Below are 22,874 nucleotides of genomic sequence, written 5' to 3'. Positions count from 1 at the left end.
AACAAATATAAAAAACAAGAATTCAATGAAATGCATGTGGCAAAAGGAAACTCACACTGTGATATGATTTATATAAACTTTAAAGTTCTGCAAAACCATTTAACATATGCCAGTAAAACATGCATGGGAATTGTAAACACTTTATATAGGTCAGTAAGTCACCCTGGGAAAGGTGAGGAAAGAAGGGGGATGAGAGACGTAGAAGATATTTTTGCTGTATCTATTCTGTTTATTAATGAAGCTGGGTGAGATACACAGGTGTCAGTGATGTCATCATAAAAATCTGTATCCCTGTAATATTTCATAATCTCACAAAAAAATGAGAGGAATTATTAGATATTTTTTGGAAAATGTATTCAGGAAAGAACCATGTGAATTTCTGTTTTTTAAAAAAAGATTTTATTTATTTATTCATGAGAGACAGAGAGAAAGAGAAAGAATGGCAGAGGCAGAGGGAGAAGCAGGCTCCCTGTGGAGCAGGGAGCCCGATGCGGGACTCGATCCCAGGTCCCTGAGATCATGACCTGAGCCGAAGGCAGACATTTAACCGACTCAAGCCACCCAGATGCCCCCCATGTGAACTTCTGTTCAGGAAAAAAAATAATACTTTCTTACTGGCCGCATGTGAATTTTATTTTCTCTATTTCTGTAAATAATCTTGAAGTTACACCACAACCTTTAAAAGCTAATTGTATAAATTGATTCCCCCAAAAAAACTCAGTGGAGGAAACTCTAATTTCACCTTTATTACTGACAGTTTTTATACAACTGAATAGACATTCAACCTTATTCTTTAAGGTGTAGCCTACTGGAATTACCCAGTTGCCCAGTAACTCTGTGACTGTCCATGTTCTTTTCCTTCAGATATTAACTGTGCCTTTTCTATTTGCTAATAGCTGCTGGAAAGGTGTATCAGAACAGATTGCTGGATGGTGTGAAGTCTATAAAAGGTACTTAACCATGATTAGCAGGAAAGTCTACTAAATACCAACACAAATACCAACACAGACATCTTTACCAGCAGGTTTTGAATCATGTCTACATTCCTATGTTTAGATCTTTTCTTTCATTACATTCACCACACAGTACTTTTACATAATCACCCATGTTATAGCATTGCAAGGAATCCATTCTCTCTTGAATGGATGTGAAATCTAATTTATACAACAAATAATATAGAGAACATCATAGGCAGTTTTTCTGGGGATTTGCCCAACAGCAATACAAAGGATTTTGGAGTGATCTTTAATATCATTTTATTGCATGAATCAAGTTATTTTCTATAAAACGTTCTTACCCAAAGACCAGTTAGCAACAACAACAGCAACAACAACTGTAGAAGAGAAGCATGGTATTGTGGCCAAAATACTTTTTTTACTTCCTCTTCCTTTCAGTCCTTAGAAGAAGAGATAAGAAGGGGAAGTAGGAAGGGAAAGAGGAAAGGTTACAGGTTTTGCTGCTTACTATTTGATGAGACAGTCTCCTGCAGCTGGCTGGTCTGCCATCCCAGGCCCTTGGAATAATGGCAGTCAGCAACATTCCTTGCAGAATTTTGTGGTGAATGTGTCGTCCATGACATTCTTCCCTCTAGAGCAAATGAATCCACTTTTATAACCTTTTAATCTTTAATACACTTTTTGTGTATTGCAAGAGCAGAACATTGATGATCTGAAACTTGAACTATCACTCTCAGCTGATGCCTTGACTTTGTTTTGGGGACAACATGCACAGTATTCTCTCTGAATTCCCCTTGGGGACAATCCTACCATTGGTATTCTTTTGGCCTCTCTTTTAACAGATGAATATTACCCAATACTGCAAATAATAAATTTAAACACATAATCACAGCCCCACCACTAAGTAATGGTTCAACCTGAAAATATTTTTTAAATAAGCTCAGTGCCCAATGTGGGGCTTGAACTCATGACCCCGACATCAAGAGTCACATAATCTACTAACTAAGCCGGTCAAGCTGGCCCCACCTAAGAACACTTTTTTTTTTTAACTTTATAATGTTGTGTTAATCACCATATATCATATCATTAGTTTTTTTTCTTTTTTCTTTTTTCTTTTTTTTATTATTATGTTATGTTAATCACCATACATTACATCATTACTTTTTGATGTAGTTCCATGATTCATTGTTTGCGTATAACACCCAGTGCTCCATTCAGTACGTGCCCTCTTTAATACCCATCACCAGGCTAACCCATCCCCCCACCCCCGTCCCCTCTAGAACCCTCAGTTTGTTTCTCAGAGTCCATAGTCTCTCATGGTTCATCTCCCCCTCTGATTTCCCCCCTTCATTTTTCCCTTCCTGTGATCTTTTTTTTTTTAACATATAATGTATCATTTCTTTCAGTGCAACAGGTCTGTGATTAAACAGTCTTACACAATTCACAGCGCTCATCATAGCACATACCCTCCTCAATGTCTATCACCCAGCCACCCCATCCCTCCCAACCCCACCACTCTAGCAACCCTCAGTTTGTTTCCTGAGATTAAGAATTCCTCATATCAGTGAGATCATATGATACATGTCTTTCTCTGACTTATTTCGCAGAGCATAATACCCTCCAGTTCCATCCACGCTGTTGCAAATGGCAAGATTTCATTCCTTTTGATGGCTGCATAATATTCCAGTGTGTGTGTGTATACATACCACATCTTCTTTATCCATTCATCTGTTGATGGACATCTTGGCTCTTTCCATAGTTTGGCTATTGTAGACGTTGCTGCTATAAACATTAGGGTGCATGTACCCCTTCAGATCACTACGTTTGAATCTTTGGGGTAAATACCCAGTAGTGCAATTGCTGGATCGTAGGGTAGCTCTATTTTCAACTGTTTGAGGCACCTCCATACTATTTCCAGAGTGGCTGCACCAGCCTGCATTCCCACCAACAGTGTAGGAGGGTTCCCCTTTCTACACATCCCCGCCAACATCTGCATTTCCTGACTTGTTAGTTTTAGCCATTCTGACTGGTGTGAGGTGGTATCTCACTGAGGTTTTGATTTGGATTTCCCTGATGCTGAGCGATGTTGAGCACTTTTGCAAGTGTCTGTTGGCCACCTGGATGTCTTCTTTGGAAAAATGTCTATTCATGTCTTCTGCCCATTTCTTGATTGGATCATTTGTTCCTTGGGTGTTGAGTTCGATAAGTTCTTTATAGATTTTGGATACTAGGCCTTTATGGGATATGCCATTGGCAAATATCTTCTCCCATTCTGTCGGTTGTCTTTTGGTTTTGTGGACTATTTCTTTTGCTGTACAAAAGCTTCTTATCTTGATGAAGTCTGAATACTTCATTTTTGCCCCTGCTTCCCTTGCCTTTGGTGATGTTTCTAGGAAGAAGTTGCTGCGGCTGAGATTGAAGAGGTTGCTGCCTGTGTTCTCCTCTAGGATTTTGATGGATTCCTGTCTCACATTTAGGTCTTTCAACCATTTTGAGTCTATTTTTGTGTGTGGTGTAAGGAAATGGTCCAGTTTCATTCTTCTGCATGTGGCTGTCCAATTTTCCCAACACCATTTGTTGAAGAGACTGTCTTTTTGCCATTGGACATTCTTTCCTGCTTTGTCAAAGATAAGTTGACCATAGAGTTGAGGGTCCATTTCTGGGCTCTCTATTCTGTTCCATTGATTTATGTGTCTGTTTTTGTGCCAGTACCATACTGTCTTGATGATGACAGCTTTGTAATAGAGCTTGAAGTCTGGAATTGTGATGCCACTGGCTTTATTTTTCTTTTAAACATTCCTCTGCCTATTTGGGGTCTTTTCTGGTTCCATACAAATTTTAGGATTATTTGTTCCATTTCTTTGAAAAAAGTGGATGGTATTTTGATGGGGATTGCATTGAATGTGTAGATTGCTCTAGGTAGCATTGACATCTTCACAATATTTGTTCTCCCAATCCATGAGCATGGAACGTTTTTCCATTTCTTTGTGTCTTCCTCAATTTCTTTCATGAGTATTTTATAGTTTTCTGACTAAGATTCTTTGCCTCTTTGGTTAGATTTATTCCTAGGTATCTTATGGTTTTGGAGGCAGTTGTAAATGGGATCGACTCCTTAATTTCTCTCTCTTCTGTCTTGTTGTTGGTGTATAGGAATGCCACTGATTTCTGTGCATTGATTTTATATCCTGCCACTTTACTGAATTCCTGTATGAGTTCTAGCAGTTTTGGGGTGGAGTCTTTTGGGTTTTTCACATAAAGGATCATATCATCTGCAAAGAGTGAGAGTTTGGCTTCTTCATTGCCGATTTGGATTCCGTTGATTTCTTTTTGTTGTCTGATTGCTGTGGCTAGGACATCTAGTACTATGTTGGATAGGAGTGGTGATAGTGGACATCCCTGGCATGTTCCTGACCTTAGGGGTAAAGCTCTCAGTTTTTCTCCATTGAGAATGATATTCGATGTGGGTTTTTCAAAGATGGCTTTTATGATACTGAGGTATGTACCCTCTATCCCTATACTCTGAAGAGTTTTGATCAAGAAAGGATGCTGTACTTCATCAAATGTTTTTTCTGCATCTATGGAGAGGATCATATGGTTCTTGTTCTTTCTTTCATTAATGTATTTTATCACATTGATTGATTTGCAGATGTTGAACCAACCTTGCAGCCCAGGGATAAATCCCACTTGGTCATGGTGAATAATCCTTTTAATGTACTGTTGGATCCTATTGGCTAGTATTTTGATGAGAATTTTTGCATCCATGTTCATCAAGGATATTGGTCTTTAATTCTCCTTTTGATGGGGTCTTTGTCTGGTTTTGCGATCAACGTAATGGTGGCCTCATAAAACGAGTCTGGAAGTATTCCTTCCATTTCTATTTTTTGAAACAGTTTCAGAGGACTAGGTATTAATTCTTCTTTAAATGTTTGATAGAATTCCCCTGGGAAGCCATCTCGCCCTGGGCTTTTGTTTGTTGGGAGATTTTTGATGACTGCTTCAATTTCCTTAGTGGTTATAGGTCTGTTCAGGTTTTCTATTTCTTCCTGGTTCAGTTTTGGTAGTTGATACATCTCTAGGAATGCATCCATTTCTTCCAGATTATCTAATTTGCTGGCATAGAGTTGCTCACGATATGTTCTTATAATTGTTTGTATTTCTTTGGTGTTGGTTGTCATCTCTCCTCTTTCATTCATGATTTTATTTATTTGGGTCATATCTCTTTTCTTTTTGATAAGTCTGGCCAGGGGCTTATCAATCTTGTTAAATCTTTCAAAGAACCAGCTCCTAGTTTTGTTGATCTGTTCTACTCTTCTTTTGGTTTCTTTTTCACTGATTTCTGCTCTGATCTTTATTATTTCTCTCCTCCTGCTGGGTTTAGGCTTTATTTGCTCTTCTTTCTCCAGCTCCTTTAGGTGTAGGGTTAGGTTGTGTATTTGAGACCTTTCTTGTTTCTTGAGAAAGGCTTGTATTGCTAATACTTTCCTCTTAGGACTGCCTATGCCTCATCCCAAAGATTTTGAACAGTTGTGTTTTCATTTTCATTGGTTTTCATGAATTTTTTTAATTCTTCTTTAATTTCCTGGTTGACCCATTCATTCTTTAGTAGGATGCTCTTTAGCCTCCATGTATTTGAGTTCTTTCCAACTTTCCTCTTGTGATTGAGTTCTAGTTTCAAAGCATTGTGGTCTGCAAATATGCAGGGAATGATCCCAATCTTTTGGTACCGGTTGAGACCTGATTTGTGACCTAGGATGTGATCTATTCTGGAGAATGTTCCATGGGCTCTAGAGAAGAATGTGTATTCTGTTGCTTTGGGATGGAATGTTCTGAATATGTCTGTGAAGTCCATTTGGTCCAGTGTGTCATTTAAAGTCTTTATTTCCTTGTTGATCTTTTGCTTAGATGATCTGTCCATTTCAGTGAGGGAGGTGTTAAAGTCCCCCACTACTATTGTATTGTTGTCAATGTGTTTCTTTGCTTTTGTTATTGATTGGCTTATATAATTGCTCCCATGTTAGGGGCATAGATATTTACAATTGTTAGAGCTTCTTGGTGGATAGACCCTTTAAGTAGGATATAGTGTCCTTCCTCATCTCTTATTACAGTCTTTGTTTTAAAATCCAGTTTGTCTGATATAAGGATTGCCACCCCAGCTTTCCTTTGGTGTCCATTAGCATGGTAAATGGTTTTCCACCCCCTCACTTTCAATCTGGGGGTGTCTTTGGGTCTAAAATGAGTCTCTTGCAGACAGCATATGGATGGGTCTTGTTTTTTAATCCAATCTGATAGCCTGTGTCTTTTGATTGGGGCATTGAGCCCATTTACATTCAGGGTAACTATTGAAAGGTATGAATTTAGTGCCATTGTATTGCCTGTAAGGTGACTGTTACTGTATATTGTCTGTGTTCCTTTCTGGCTTAGGTTACTTTTAGGCTCTCTTTGCTTAGAGGATCCCTTTCAATATTTCTTGGAGGGCTGGTTTCATGTTTGCAAATTCCTGTAGTTTTTGTTTGTCCTGGAAGCTTTTTATCTCTCCTTCTATTTTCAGTGACAGCCCAGCTGGATATAGTATTTTGGGCTGCATATTTTTCTCATTATTGCTCTGAAAAATGTCATGCCGGTCCTTGTTGGCCTGCCAGGTCTCTAGGTCTGTTGCCAGTCTAATGTTTCAACCATTGTAGGTTACAGATCTCTTCTCCCGAGCTGCTTTCAGAATTTTCTCTTTGTCTCTGAGACTCGTAATTTTTACTATTAGATTTTTACTATTTTTATTCATTGTGAGGGGGGTTCTCTGTGCCTCCTGGATTTTGATGCCTGTTTCCTTCCCCATATTAGGGAAGTTCTCTCCTATAATTTGCTCCAATATACCTTCTGCCCCTCTCTCTCTTTCTTTTTCTGGGATCTCAATTATTCTAATATTGTTTCATCTTGTGGTATCACTTATCTCTCGAATTCTGCCCTCGTGATCCAGTAGTTGTTTATCTCTCTTTTTCTCAGCTTCTTTATTTTCCATCATTTGGTCTTCTATATCATTGATTTTCTCTTCTGCCTCATTTATCCTAGCAGTTAGAGCCTCCATTTTTTATTGCACCTCATTAATAGCCTTTTTGATTTTGACTTGGTTAGATTTTAGTTCTTTAATTCTCCAGAAAGGGTTTCTCTAATATCTTCCATGCTTTTCTCAAGTCCAGCTAGTATCTTTAAAATCGTCATTCTGAACTCTCGTTCCGACATCTTACTAATGTCCATATTGATTAGGTCCCTGGCAGTCGGTACTGCCTCTTGTTCCTTTTTTTGAGGTGATTTTTTCTGTCTTGTCATTTTGTCCAGAGGAGAATAGATGAATGAGAGACGAAAATGCTAACAGGGTAAAAATGACCCCAGAAAAATATACACTAAACAAATCAGAAGAGACCTGAAACTGGGCGAAAAGAAAGGGAAAGAAAGAAAAAAGAAAAAAGAAAAGAAAAGGATAAAGATAAAAACAAAGAAACAAAAAAACAGAGTATGATCAAATTGATCAGGCTGGTGCATAGATCAGTGCCACACAGTAGATTTGGGGTATATTTTGGTCTGTTAGAAGAAAGTGCCTCCCAAAATTTTAAAGAAAGAAAACTTATACATGTACAAAAATAAGGGTAAATAAGATGAAGGGATGGAATATGACTGTAAAGATGAACATTATAAAAGATTTTATAAAAGGAATTGATAAGATAAGAAGTTGGTTGAAAAAGAAAGAAGAGGATTTAAAAAAAAAATGGAGAGAATGTGATCAGGCAGGAGACTAGAACAAAGCCAAACAGTAGAGGTTTAGGGTATATTTTTGTCTGTTAGAAGACACTGTATCCCAAAATTTTAAAGAGAAAACAACTTATGTATGTGTGTGTGTGTGTGTATATATATATACCAAAAATAAGGTTAACTACTATGAAGGGATAGATTATGACTCTAAAAATGAAAAATAAAAAAGATTTTTTAAAAACGGGATTGATAAGATGTTGGTTGAAAAAGGGAAAAAGAAGAATTTGAAAAAATAAAAAAGAAAGTTAAAAAAAATTAACCCTGAAAGGCTAAAGAATCATGGTAAAAAAAGTCATGAATTCTATGTGCAATATTCCCCTAGCGCTGGAGTTCTCCCGTTCTCCTTGATCGGTAAACTTGGTCTTGGTAGGCTGTTCATGCTGATCTTCTGAGGGAGGGGCCTGTTGCTCTGGTTCCCAGATGTCTTTGCCGGAGGCGGAATTGCCCCGCCCTTGCTGGGGCCAGGCTAAGCGATCTGTTCGGGTTTGCTCTCGGCAGCTTTTGTTCCTGCCAAGCTTTCCATACAACTTTGGAAGACAAGAGGGAAAATGACGACCTCCCAATCTCCGCCCAGAGGAGCCGAGAACTCGGGGCCCCGCTCCTCAGTGCACCCCCAGAGAAAAGCAGGCAGTCACTCCCGTCTCCCCGGTCTCTGGCCACACTCCATGCTCACCCAGCCTGTGACCGAGCGTTTCTATCTCTGGCACCTGACCCCGTGTGTAGTCTCCAAACCCAGCAGATCCCTGCAGTGCGCTCCCGCACCACTCCTCCCAGGGGAGGAAGGGGAGTCTCCCCGGATCTGCAGCTATTTGGGTCCCTGCTGGAGGAGCAGTGTCCTGGCTATGCTGTGGATCACGGCTTATGGCAACCCCGAGCTGAGAGCCCACACCTCCGCTCTGTCTCTGCAGCCGGCTTCCCTGCTCCGATACGTGGGAGGTCTGCTGCACTCAGGCACCCCTGGGATTTCTGTGACCCTGAGGGTCCTGAGACCACACTGTCCCAGCGAGGGTTCCACCCCCCACTTAGCCACTGGAGCGACGTCCCTCAGCAGAGCAGACTTCTAAAAGTTCAGATTTTGTGCTCTGCAGCACTATCACTTGCCAGAAGCAGCCAACGGAGCCCCCCCTCCCCCGCTGTCTATCTTCCTGATTATCGCCTCGGATTCACCTCTCCACATGTCCTACCTTCCAGAAAGTGGTCACTTTTCTGTTCAGAGAGTTGCTGCTATTCTTTTCTTCAATATCCTGTTGAGTTCGTAGGTGTTCAGAATGGTTTGATCCCTATCCAGCTGAATTCCTGGGACCAGACAAAATTTAGGTCTCCTACTCCTCTGCCATCTTGCTCCTCCCCCCCACCTCAGAACATTTTTATCTAAGTTGTTCTTGATCTCATTTTAAGTGATTTGCTGAGCTAACCTTATATGCCTGTTCACTAATATAAATAAGTTGTATGTTTGTCCTTATTTTTTATTAAATTGATGCATGTGAGAAAAAAATATATATATACTAATCTTTTGAAATCATGTAGTATTTTTTTCATGATTCTTTCCTGTTTGTTTCTTAAGGAGGAATGGTTAAAATCAATAACTTAGACAATGTTCTGGAAAACCTGGGAATTGAACTCACAGAAAAGGAACGTGAAGGTCTGACAGAATATTTGCCACCTGATGGTGAGGATTGTAGATGATAATGAACCTTAGAGATGAGTTTACTACATTTATGAGCTGGTGTCAGAGAACCCACATTAATTAGTGATATTGCATATACCAAAAGAAAATAGAAGCATTTTGGAAAGATAGGAATAAACCAGTCCTGATTTAAGAACAGAATATGTATTATTTAGGGTAAACTCAATTTTTATTTAAATACAAACTTGAGGGCACCTGGGTGGCTCATTTGTTAAGCGTCTGCCTTCGGCTTAGGTCATGATCCCAGACTCCTGGGATCAAGCCCGCATGGGGCTCCCTGCTCAGCAGGAAGCCTGCTTCTCCCTCTCCAACTCCCCCTGTTTGTGTTACCTCTCTCGCTATGTATCTGTCAAATAAATAAATAAAATCTTTAAAAACAAACAAACAAACCTGAAAACATGTAATGGTTAAACACAATAGAAGTTTAATTCTCTCCCCCGTAAAAGTCCAAGGTGAGAGTATTCTTGGTTGACGGGCAGTGGCTCATCTCCTTTCAGTGATACAGGGATCTGGGTTCCTTGCCTCTTGGATTCTGTCTTATAGCCTTTTCATTGTTTATATCTAATTAATGGAATGGAAAAGGGAGCATGAAGGAGAGAGATGTAGGACATGTCATTTCCATAACCATTCTTTGTTGGGAACTAGTCACATGGCTACAACTATATGCAAGGGGGAGGTGGGATGGGCGGTGATAGGAACATAGTATCTGGCTGAGCATCCACTTCCGTCTATAATTCTACACTATGAGAGGAAATAAGAGTTTTGGTATATAGTTAGCTGTTTTTTTGTTTTGTTTTCATTAACAATTGCCTAATATGCATGTGTACCATATGCTTTGAGGCCAAGTAGCACTTTCCTAAAAAGCCTCATGTGGCTAGAACTAAAGAAGATAAAATCAAATGACATCAAATCAAAATAAATCAATAAAGGAGGACTGTTTGCCAGTCATCTGCATTGAAGTAACAATATATATCTGCAGGTAACATCCAAAAACCAGATTCAGCAGATAGTTTTGCTTCATCCCCAGATGAGAATTGTTCATTCTTAAAGGAGCCTGGTACCAGCCACAATTTAGACAAGCCTTAAATTCCACAGTGGGGAAACTGGCTCATATCCAGATTATTCTGGTGTAATCTTAGGCTTCTTTCCTCCTCTTGCATATATTCAGCTTCTCTGTCACCCTCCCCATTCCAGCGTCATGCTCTTTTGAGTCCTAATCACTATTTACTATATTGTGATTCATTATCTTCTCATATTTAAAAACATCATTCAGAAACTTTATGATGACCTGAGGAGCAGGGATCATGGATTCTGCAGTTAGCTCTCCTCTTGAGTCTTTTGATTGTTAAATCTGTGGCACTACAGGCCTTCCTTTTATCTTGCTTTGGGTAATGACAGTGTGTAACTAGTGCAGTTAGCTGCACAGAATCCTGAGCTCAAAAGAGTACCATGCTTGGGGTTTAATGCTCTGCTTTGGCCATCACTGAGAATCTTCATAACCTTATCTTTGAATTTGCATTTCCTAATTGAAATCTGATGGCAGACTGGAGCATGGCTGGGGCTTGGTACCCCAGCTCATGAATGTTACTGCCCTTGCCATTTAGTCCCCAGGATGTATTCTGGATCAACCATTCCACAGCCTCTGGTACAGCAGACCTCCATTTCATCACCTGTGCCTGGCAACATCTGCATCCTCTGACACCATCAGGGACCTGGACATGGTTTCAGGGAGGGCTGGCATTGGGAACCTGCACCTGAAGGCATCTTGTGGGAAGACATGGCGGCAGCACTCCCCACTCTGGGCTGACAGGGTCAAGCCTGTTGCCCATCCCCTTCCAAGTACATAGTGTGTCCCATGTCAAGGTTACTTTACTCTTGGGAGTTGCGTATTCGTAGTGAGTTGAGGCAACCAGTGCATAGGATGTGTGGATCTAGCAGCAGGTGGGAGGAGGGCTAGTGAGCCCTGTGCATGTTGAGTAGTGGGACCCCACCCAGGACAACTGTGAGGTTCTGCACTCAACCCTAGAAGATGCCATGCCTGTGAGAGTGTGACATTAACTAGCAGATTTAAAAACTAAACCAAAAACACCAATAGGACAACTCAGGAATGAGACTATGGGGGAAAAAAGATAAAGCTTTGAACAAGGGGCCCTGCATTTTCATTTTGTACTTGGCCCAGTAAATAAAGTAACTAGTCTTATGTGATTGATCAGTCCTTCCTGATATTGAAACAATGCCATATTTCTATAACCCTCTAGCTTTAACTAATGATTTCTTTTTCCCAAAGACAGAAAGGTAGAAATGTTAATCCAAACTTTATGGATGTGTTGGTAACAAAAGATTAAGAACACATATCAACCAGTCCAAGTTAGTAGTTGAAATAACTGAAGAAGATGGTTACTAAAAGATAAAACATGAAAAATGGGGATCTCTTTCAACATCAGTCTTGGGAGGAACTTTGTGTATGCACCAGAAGTAAGGGCTACCAGAGACCAAACAGCATCTTCAGCCTACTGTAACACTCCTGCAAGCGAAAGATTTAGAGAAAGTTTCCTTGGGTCAACCCCCTATCTACCATAGAATGAATTCTTGTAATCCAATCCATATAAAGTTTTGATTGGTTGAGATTAAATTGTCAGTGGAATCTTTTTCTTCTTATAGCTCCTTTATCTTACAACATTGCCACATCCTAATTATGATATTTCTTACAGCTAATGGGAAGATTGGTCTCAAAAACTTGATGGAAGCAGTGGAAACTGTTACAGGTTAGTTAGAAGTTTCTATAAATCTAATGTCTTAATTCTTTATATTAATTTATATTTTTATATAGACCCATCATTTCTCCATTTCCTTTTTTACTCTATCCATTTTTCTTTTATATTGATGAATATCTGCATTCAGTTGCCTAGAATTATACTTTAGAATATCTGCATTTTAGAACTAATTTTTCAGTGCAAAGTTCTAGTAGCAAATTTCTTTGTTTCTGGAATATTTGCCAAGAATTGTCACTATGCTTCATTTTGACTGCCAAATTTAAATTAGGACAGCAAATGATAGAGCAAACTTTCACAAAGATAAAAATACTCTCATCGTTAAGAAATTAGGAGAGATGTAATATCCTTTACAAAATAAATGGATCTTATGCCTACAGTGTCCTAATTTACATTATGTAAAGTGCATCAGTATGTCTATCACTTTACTAAAAGTAAGGAAGAAATTCTATTTCTACCCCCATTAAAGACAGTGGTGAACAGTTAGCATATTCATGTGTGTTTGCTCATTCAGCTATCGTAGCTGAAGCTGAAAAGGCATCAACATGTTTTTGGAGGTATCAGACCTTTCTCTGTACTGATCTGTGCCCATTTTGTTATGCTGAAGGAGGAGAGGTTGATGTCAGTGATGTGGGAAATGTCCTGGAAAACATAGGAGTAACTGTCACAGATAAGGAATGTGGAGAACTGGTAAAAAATCTGCCAGTTAATGGTAAGGATTTAAAATGTTACTATGGTCTTGGGCGCATGGGTGGCTCAGTTGGTTAAGCGACTGCCTTCGGCTCAGGTCATGATCCTGGAGTCCTGGGATCGAGTCCTGCATCGGGCTCCCTGCTCAGCGGGGAGTCTGTTTCTCCCTCTCACCCTCCCCCCCCATGTGCTCTCTTTCCGTCTCTCATTCTTGCTCTCTCAAATAAATAAATAAATAAATTCTTTACAAAAATAAAATGTTACTATGGTGTTGAGGGAAGGATACATTTCTTCCTTTGTAAGAACTTCTATAAACTTTCTCATATGATAGCATAGATACTTTCCACAGTTACTTAGAATAAATGATTTCACTAATGTAATTATATATCTATACATATATTGATAGATAATATGAAGATATGCTCTATATTCTAGATTGTTAATGTGAGTTATCTGGGGTCTTGTGGCTGGATCATAGACTGAGAAGGGAGTAGTAGAGAAAGGCAATTACACACAAAAAAAACCCCAAACTCTAGACTGAAAAAGTACAGCCATTATGATATGGTTCAATTTATTCATTTATGTGAACTTATATGTCCAATAGTCCAAATAATTTTTAAAGACAATGAATGATCCAGTTTCACCTTAAAAGGATTCTGTCAAATAGTAGAACATCAGTAACTGTTTGAGCTGAGTATATATGAGGATTCACTGTTTCTTTCTTTCTTTCTTTCTTTTTTTTTTGATTCATTTTTTCTATTCTAGTTTTGTATATGGCTGAAATTTTTCATAATAAAAACTTTTTTTAAGATTTTATCCATTTGTTTGACAGACAGAGACACAGCGAGAGAGGGAACACAAGCAGGGGGAGTGGGAGAGGGAGAAGCAGGCTTCCCGCTGAGCAGGGAGCTCAATGCAGGGCTCCATCCCAGGACCCTGGGATCATGACCTGAGCCAAAGTCAGATGCTTAATGACTGAGCCACCCAGGCGCCCATAATAAAAACATTTTAACAGAAGATTTTTAAGAAGGAATTCTATCCATTACAGGTTTTTAGTTGGAAATCAGCTGCTGCTCTATTCACAATCTGCCATCAAGGTTAAGAAATACCTTTTGTAGGCAAATTCCATAGAAAAGGGAATTCTAAAAGGTATACTAACTAGACGAAAGAGCAGAAAGAATTTTTTTTCAAAAGCTCATGCATTGTAGATTGCCAGCATTAACATGCTGAGGTGCCAACAATTGAATAGAGTGGATGCATTGGTGGCCATTTCATTTTTTTAAAATTTGAAAGCAATTTGGAAATTTTCTAGAGAAAAGTACAAATCCTCCTTACATTAAATTATGACTTGCTGCGTTGGTGACTCTCCACATCACTTACTTGTGTATGATCTGATTTATGTTTCCTGTAGCTAATGGGAAAGTCTACAAGAATAGGTTGCTGGATGGTTTGAAGTCTCTTAATGGTAAGTGAGAAGCATAGTCAAAAGCCAGATGAATCTAAGAGGCACATACATACTACTTCCTAGATACCCAATTGTGACTTTCACTAACCTACTTAAATACTGATGTCATTCCTACCTTCTGATATAGACCTGTCTGTGAGCAAATTATCACCACATTGAATTTTTAAATAATGTTTTGCAGAAAAGAAACTAATATCTGTGTTGGAACAGAGAAACTAAAGGGAAAATATTTGGGGAATTTGGTTAGGAGTTGAGACAACTAATAAAGTAAATAAAAATGAGCCCACTTATGAGTGAGAAGATAAAATTACTTTTTTCACTTGTTTCATTCAAGTCCATTTAAGTTATTTGAATCCAAAAACTATACAGCATGCTGACTGACTATAATAAAATGCATTCTGGGCAATGAGATTAAGATTTCAGATTTTTTATCCCCAACAGAGGAAGTTTCTAAGAAGTCGCCCAAACCAAAATTTTAGAAAAAGATCCCTTGCCTGCAAAAGAAAAACACTTCTGACAGAAAACACCCTTTATATTTCCACCTATACTTCAGTCTTGTGGGCCCCTAGGTTGTTTAAATATATAAACCTGTATTTTTCTTTCATTTTGTTGTTTCTTGACCATTTTTCATTTCCAAGGAGGGATTGTTAATGTCAATAAACTTGGTTCAGTTTTGAAAACCATGGGATGGAAACTCACAGAAGACGAAATTAAGGATCTCAAATGCAACCTGCCCACTGATGGTGAGCATGTAAAATATTTTTAAATTCTTTGGGAAAATCCTACCATGGTGATTAGAATCCCAGCCCATTGTTCTTTATGGATCTTGGTTATGCCATTGAGGAAATCCTACCTTTTTTCATTATTCGTCTTCCCACATGGGAAGAAGGCACTGAAGAATATCCCCTTCTTGTGGCTGAAGCAACTTTCTTAGTCTACTTCCTGTTTGTAAAGAGCAGGAGACCCGGTTATGGTCATGAACAGAATATCTTTTAGTTTAGGTTTATACTAAAATAGAGTTGACCTTTTATCTGATTGACTATGACTAGCTTTGTGTTGCAGTACTTACATCTACAATTCTTTTTGAGACATGCTTCTCATTAGATTTAATTATAGATCCCTTGAGTTTTATCAGATGTCCTTGGAGAGAAGCACAACCTAAGATGCTTATTCCTGAATTGTTTTTTCAAACTTAGAGGATTTACTAGCCAGCCCATTAATCAAATCAGACATTTTATTTTTTTTAAAGATTTTATTTATTTATTTGAGAGAGAGAATGAGAGACAGAGAGAGAGTGCATGAGAGGGGGGAGGGTCAGAGGGAGAAGCAGACTCCATACCAAGCAGGGAGCCTGATGCAGGACTCGATCCTGGGACTCCAGGATCATGACCTGAGCCGAAGGCAGTCACTTAACCAACTGAGCCACCCAGGCACCCTCAAATCAGACATTTTAACAAAAGGAATAATGACGACACTCTTCATTTTGTCTTTGCCAGAGCCTTACTTTTATTTATTTATTTATTTTAAATTTTATTATGTTATGTTAGTCACCATACAATACATCATTAGTTTTTAATGTGGTGATCCATGTTCCATTGTTTTTGTATAACACCCAGTGCTCCATGCAGTACATGCCCTCCTTAATACCCATCACCAGGCTAACCCATCCCCCCCCCCCTCCCCTCTAAAACCCTGTTTGTTTCTCAGAGTCCATAGTCTCTCATGGTTCATCTCTCCCTCCAATTCCCCCCCCCGCTTCATTTTTCCCTTCCTTCTCCTAGTGTCCTCCATGCTGTTCCTTATGTTCCACAAATAAGTGAAACCATATGATAATTGACTTTCTCTGCCTGAGTTATTTCACTTAGCATAATCTCCTCCAGTCCTATCCATGTTGTTGTAAAAGTTGGGTATTCATCCTTTCTGTTGGCTGAGTAATATTCCATTGTATATATGGACCACATCTTCTTTATCCATTCATCTGTTGGAGGACATCTCAGCTCTTTCCACAGTTTGGCTATTGCGGACATTGCTGCTATGAACATCAGGGTGCATATGGCCCTTCTTTTCACTACATCTGTGTCTTTGGGGTAAATACCCAGGAGTGCAATTGCTGGGTCATAGGGTAGCTCTATTTTTAAATTTTTGAGGCACCTCCACACTGTTTTCCAAAGTGGCTGTACCAACTTGCATTCCCACCAACAGTGTAAGAGGGTTCCCCTTTCTCCACAACCTCTCCAACATTTGTTGTTTCTTTCCCTGTCCATTTTTGCCATTCTAACTGGCGTAAGGTGATATCTCAATGTGGTTTTGATTTGGATTTCCCTGATGGCTAATGAGGATGAACATTTTTTCATGTGTCTGTTAGCCATTTGTATGTCTTCTTCAGAGAAGTGTCTTTTCATATCTTCTGCCCATTTTTTGACTTGATTATTTGTTTTTTGGGTGTTGAGTTTGAGAAGTTCTTTATAGATCTTGGATACTAGCCCTTTATCTGTAGTGTCATCTGCAAATATCTTCTCCCATTCTGTGGGTTGCCTCTTTGTTTTGTTGACTGTTTCCTTTGCTGTATAGAAACCTTTCATCTTGATGAAATCCCAAAAGTTCATTTTTGCTTTTGTTTCACTAGCTTTTGGAGATCTTGAAAGAAGTTGCTGTGGCCGATGTCAAAGAGGTTACTGCCTATGTTCCCCTCTAAGATTTTGATGGATTCCTGTCTCACATTGCGGTCTTTCATCCATTTTGAGTTTATCTTTGTGTATGGTGTTAGAGAATGGTCGAGTTTCATTCGGAAGCCTTACTTTTAAATGCCCTTGGTCACTGAAAGAAATCCTTGGGGTTATCTTCTATTTATAGAAGATGAGAAATAGTTCATTTTTGTTTGCCACGCAGGACCCAGAATTTCCAGATCTCTCTGTTCTCTTTAGTCCCTGCTTTCCAGGCAGTCCTTTTGTTTCTGAGTTCATTTCTTCTTCTAGTAACTTCTCCATGGCAGCCAATATCAACCAGATACTCTAGTAACACTGTATTTCCTCACCTCTTCTTTTAAGGCACAAGCATCTTCAGCACACATTATCTACCTTCTCAGTTGTTGAAATTGATAGACTTGCCAACACCATTGCAAGGCAGGAGTTCATTCATTCCAGCCTCCAGGAACAACTTCCTCACCCACCACTCCCAGCACCAGAGCCAGTACCACATATTTTCATTGTTTTTGCTATTGCTGTTGTTGTTGCTAAGACAGCACCACACTTGTGTTTCTAGTTTCTGTATCAGTTAGCTATGGTGCAGTAGTAACAGACAACCCCCAAATCTCAGTGGCTTATGGCAAAAGATTTTTTTGCATGTCACTCAAAATTAGATACTGCCCATATGTTGGCTGTCCCTCTGGTCTCTATTATAGGGCACAGGCTGAAGGAGCAGTCCCTGTCTGGATGATGTCACCTTTGTGACAGGGAAAAACAGAGATGATGCCACTATGTGGTAGTTCTTAAAGTTTCTGCTCAGAAGAGACACAAATATTTCATTAGGCAAAGCACCTTACATGATATCATTAGGAACAGAAGTATCATCCTTAAGGACAGGCTTGATAGAAAGGGGCAGAGAATATTTGAACAAACAATATACATTCTCTTAAAACAACATATCTGAAAATACAGGGAGAAGCAATTTATATCAATTTTAGTGCATTTTAAAACTGATTCCATAATTACAGAACATCCATTCAATGAAATATATAGAGTCATCAAAAGAACCAGTCAGCTCTATATTTGTATACAAATATATGCACAGAATATCTCTAAAACAGAATAAAACATCAGTGTTTGTTCCTTAGAGGGAAGAGAACTCTGATAGAGGATATGTTTATGAGGAAGATTTATTTTTCACTATATACACAGTGATAACATTTGAAGTTATGTAATTTATGCTTATGTTACCTATTCAGTAAATGAATTTAAAAACATATTACATGAAAAGTATGACCCATAAGGGGAAAAAGTGGATGTTAAAACCTCATCAAAATGAAAAGCTTTTGCTCTGTGAAAGCAGTGTGGAGATGGTGAAAGACAACCTACAGTCTGGGAGAAAATATTTGCAAATGACACATCTGACAAAGGGCTAATAGCTCTGATTCAAAGGATCCTCAAAACTCAGCAACATAAAATATAAACAGTCCAATTAGAAAATGGGGAAATTATGTGAAAAAGTATTTCACCATGGAGGATCTACCGGTATCAAATAAACACATGGAAAGATGCTTGACATCATTAGGCATCAAGGAAATGCAACTTAAAACTACAATGAGATATCACTGCATACCTATCCAAATAGCTAAAATTGAATGGTGACAACACCAAATGTTGATGAGGATGCTAGAGAATCTGGGTCACTCACCCTTCCTGGTGGAAACATAAAGTGATATAATCACTAGAGAAAAAAGTTCCAGTTTTTAAAAAAAAAACTAAGCATAAAGCTACCATAGGACCTAGTAGTTACACCTCTGGGCATTGATCCCAGAGAAATAAAAACTTATGTTTGCACAAAAATCTGTACATGAACATAAGAGCAAAATCTGGAATCAACCCAGGTACCCTTGAACAGGTAGATGGCTAAACAAACTGTGGTCCATATGTATCATGGATTACTATTCATCAGTAAAAATAAAGTAACTATTTGACTCATGCAACAACTTGGATGAATTTCCAGATAATTATGCAGAACCAAAGAAAGCCAAGCTCAGAGGTTACACACTGTACAATTCCATTTACATAAGATTTTGAAATAATAAAATTTTAGAAATGTAGGGCAATTAGTGCTTGCCAGGATTTAGGGATAGGGGATTGGTGGAGACAGAGGAAGGTGGGGTGGTTACCAAAGGGTCCTTTTGGTGCAGTCAGGATCTTGACTATGGCAGTGCATACATGAACCTTCACACAGACACACAAATCAGTACAAGGAAAACTAATGAAATCTAAATAATGGTGAATTGTATCAATGCCAACATCCTATTTTTTATATTATACTATGGTTTTGTAAGTCTTATCATTAGGGGAAGCTGGGCAAAAATGTACAAGGCATTGCTTTATATTTTTTCTAACAACTTCATATGAACCTACAATTATCCAAATAAAAATTTCAAAAAAATATTAAGTTGAAAATAAAAATCTATTAGTTTCTCAGTATAATAACCACCCCCCCAACTGCTGATGTAAAGGAATTATCTTCAAAGTGATGAATAATTGATCTTGTAATCCAAAAAGGAGGAACTAAATCTGTCTGTGCTTACCATCAGGGAATACCAGATGAGAACACATTACAGGAGAAAATCATTTCTAAAACCCCAATTTCAACATTTTTGAATAGCATATACCAACTTGAAATCCTCTTGTAGGGGTCTTATATAAATAAGAAAGTTCTTCAAAATCTTAGAGCTCAAAAGTAGACCCTAGGCAATAGGTGTCTTTTGAATCTTACCCCTTGACTGTTACAGGTTTGATTTAAGAAGAATGAAATCACAGTTATGCTATTGAAGTTATATTTTTCATGTGTCACTTCTTTACACTTCTTCTCAGGAAAAGGGTAAAAGTAGAGAACATTCTTGATATGTCAGTGTTGCTGGAATATTTTCATCTCAGATTATTTCTACGCATCACAGTCTGTTTCTTTTTTATTATTTGCATTTCTTCTTACAGTATATGGAAGAGTTGCAATGAAAAAGTTGTTTGATGGATTAAAAGCTTCTGCAGGTCAGTGGGAAGTTATATAAAACCAAGATCAGTAAGCTTTATGTAGTAGTAGTTTTAAATAATATTTTCTATCATTCTTTTACTGATTTGTAAATTTTAGCTTTCAACATTTTCTAATAAAACATTTGCTCCTGATGTCCCATAGTTTGCCTTTTTATATAGTGATTAAAAGTCTAACAACTTCTGAACTTTCTGGAGTTTTTACACTAACAATATTATTCGCTTCAACGTTATTAATAGATTCCCAAATTAGGATATATCAAGCAACAAGATAAAGCTTTTTTATTGTCAGTCTTTTAAGCAAATAACATTTCAGAAAAAATATTTAAAATACATTAATACTCTCTAGTAAGATATATAAATGATATTGATATCGTCATTAACCAGATAATTATTCAGATAAAATTTACCCTATTCTGACTCCTTGTCAGATTAGGAAATCATACTTTAGTATCTTTATGTAAATTAGATATATGATCCTTCTTAATTCTCTATAGATGTCTATATCTTAGTATATCTTTGAACTTCCACAAATTAGGAAGAAACATTTTTCACATTATTAATTATTATTTGAAATAATTATTCTATAAAATTCTTGAACGGTCACATTTCATATTTTCAAAGGAAAAAAGATGAATGCGCAACATGTACCAGATTTTGTGAGCAATTTGGGTGTTGAGCTAACAGATAAAGAACAAAAGAGGCTGCTGAAGAAGCTTCCAGTTGGTGGTGAGCCATAAAGATACCTTAGTTGCCTTCTAGAGTACTTAGCTTTATAGTACACTGGGAGAAGTTTTTAAAGGTTCTCTTTTAGCTTGAAATAAGACCTATATATACATAGGTCTTAAGTTCTATGGATACCCTTCTGTTCATTTTAACCCAGGCCATCACGGGCAAAACAAATGTTTTACTCTTTAAATTTTTTATTGTTATGTTAATCACCATACGTTACATCTTTAGTTTGTGGTGCAGTGTTCCACGATTCATTGTTTGTGCATAACACCCAGTGCTCCACGCAGAACGTGCCCTCCTCAATACCCATCACCAGGCTAACCCATCTCCCCACCCCTCTCCCCTCTAGAACCCTCAGTTTGTTTTTCAGAGCCCATTGTCTCTCATGGTTCATCTCCCCCTCCAATTAACCCCCTTCTATCCTCCCCTCCTGCTATCTTCTTCTTTTTTCTTTCTTAACATATATCATGTTATTTGTTTCAGAGGTACAGATCTGTGATTCAACAGTCTTGCACAATTCACAGCGCTCACCATAGCACATACTCTCCCCAATGTCTATCACCCAGCCACCCCATCCCTCCCACCCCACCCCAACTCCAACAACCCTCAGTTTGTTTCCTGAGATTAAGAATTCCTCATATCAGTGAGGTCATATGATATATGTCTTTCTCTGGTTGACTTATTTCACTCAGCATAACACCCTCCAGTTCCATCCATGTCGTTGCAAATGGCAAGATCTCATTCCTTTTGATGGCTGAATAATATTCCTTTGTGTGTGTGTGTGTGTGTGTGTGTGTGTGTGTGTGTGTGTGTGTACACACACATATACACCACATCTTCTTTATCCATTCATCTGTCGATGGACATCTTGGCTCTTTCCACAGTTTGGCTATTGTGGACATTGCTGCTATAAACATTGGGGCGCACGTACCCCTTCAGATCCCTAAACATTTGTATCTTTGTGGTAAATACCCAGTAGTGCAATTGCTGGATCATATGGTAGCTCTATTTTCAACTTTTTGAGGAACCTCCATACTGTTTTCCAGAGTGGTTGCACCAGCTTGCATTCCCACCAGCAGTGTAGGAGGGTTCCCCTTTCTCTGCATCCCTGCCAACATCTGTCAAAACAAATGTTTTATGTCATCACCTCTAGCCAATGACAAAACTACAAGAAAGAAAATGAAGGAATGTGATCTGGGGAGAGACTTTTAGAAGAATTACACACAAGAGATCAAAGAAGAAAGAAAGTGTAGAGTGCCTGTTAACAGTTTTTGTCAGGTCTTTAGAACTGCATAATTCTCATTGAAAGTTCTCTCATAGTCTCCTTTTTTTTTTTTAAAGATTTTATTTATTTGAGAGAGAGAGCATGAGAGGTGGCAGGGTCACAGGGAGATGCAGACTCCCTGCCAAGCAGGGAGCTCGATGCGGGACTCGATCCTGAGACTCCAGGATCATCTGAGCCGAAGGCAGTTGCTTAACCAACTGAGCCACCCAGGAGCCCCTAGTCTCCATTTTTTTTTTTAACTGGAGGTTGAAATAAGAACATATTTATTCAGTAAATGAAAACTCTCCCTGTATTTATGGAATATATGTAGCATCTTTCTGACCATCGACATAGTATTTTATCTGACAAGGACTATGCTTTGCATTGTACCTTCTGGGAAGATCTATCAAAATAGATTGTTGGATAATCTGAAGTCTTTCAAAGGTGAGATAATGAGCAATTTGAGAGTTAACAGTTTAATTTATCTCATTAGAGTTTTAACCAAGCCACCCTTCTATGAATTGATTTTTATTTTATTTTTTTAAAGATTTTATTTATTTATTTGACAGGGAGAGCACAAGCAGAGGGAGTAGCAGGCAGAGAGATAGGGAGAAGCAGGCTTCCCGCCGAGCAGGGAGCCCGATCCGGGGCTCCATCCCAGGACCCTGGGATCATGACCGGAGCCGAAGGCAGACACTTAACAGACTGAGCCACCCAGGCACCCCTAGGAACTGATTTTTAAATGTAGTTTCTTTATTTTAAAT

The 22,874-nt window shown here is 38.6% G+C and overlaps 1 protein-coding gene across 1 annotated transcript in view; it reads left to right on the top strand.

Moving 5' to 3' along the window:
• Nucleotides 1-22,874, top strand: part of LOC148163371 (uncharacterized) — a 143,230-nt gene that overhangs the window by 66,000 nt on the left and 54,356 nt on the right. Inside the window, exons 16-19 of the mRNA XM_088027057.1 lie at nt 897-950; nt 9,322-9,426; nt 12,156-12,209; nt 12,823-12,927. Coding sequence (XP_087883183.1) covers nt 897-950; nt 9,322-9,426; nt 12,156-12,209; nt 12,823-12,927 — 318 coding nt within the window. The remainder of the gene's footprint in view (nt 1-896; nt 951-9,321; nt 9,427-12,155; nt 12,210-12,822; nt 12,928-22,874) is intronic.

The sequence above is a fragment of the Eumetopias jubatus genome, unplaced genomic scaffold (assembly GCF_037043125.1).
Source record: "Eumetopias jubatus isolate StellerSeaLion01/CBP00866 unplaced genomic scaffold, mEumJub1_p1.0 scaffold_10, whole genome shotgun sequence".
In the NCBI taxonomy this organism is placed as follows: domain Eukaryota; kingdom Metazoa; phylum Chordata; class Mammalia; order Carnivora; family Otariidae; genus Eumetopias; species Eumetopias jubatus.
The sequence above is the reverse complement of the archived record's forward strand: the minus strand, read 5'-3'. Positions and strand labels throughout refer to the sequence as shown.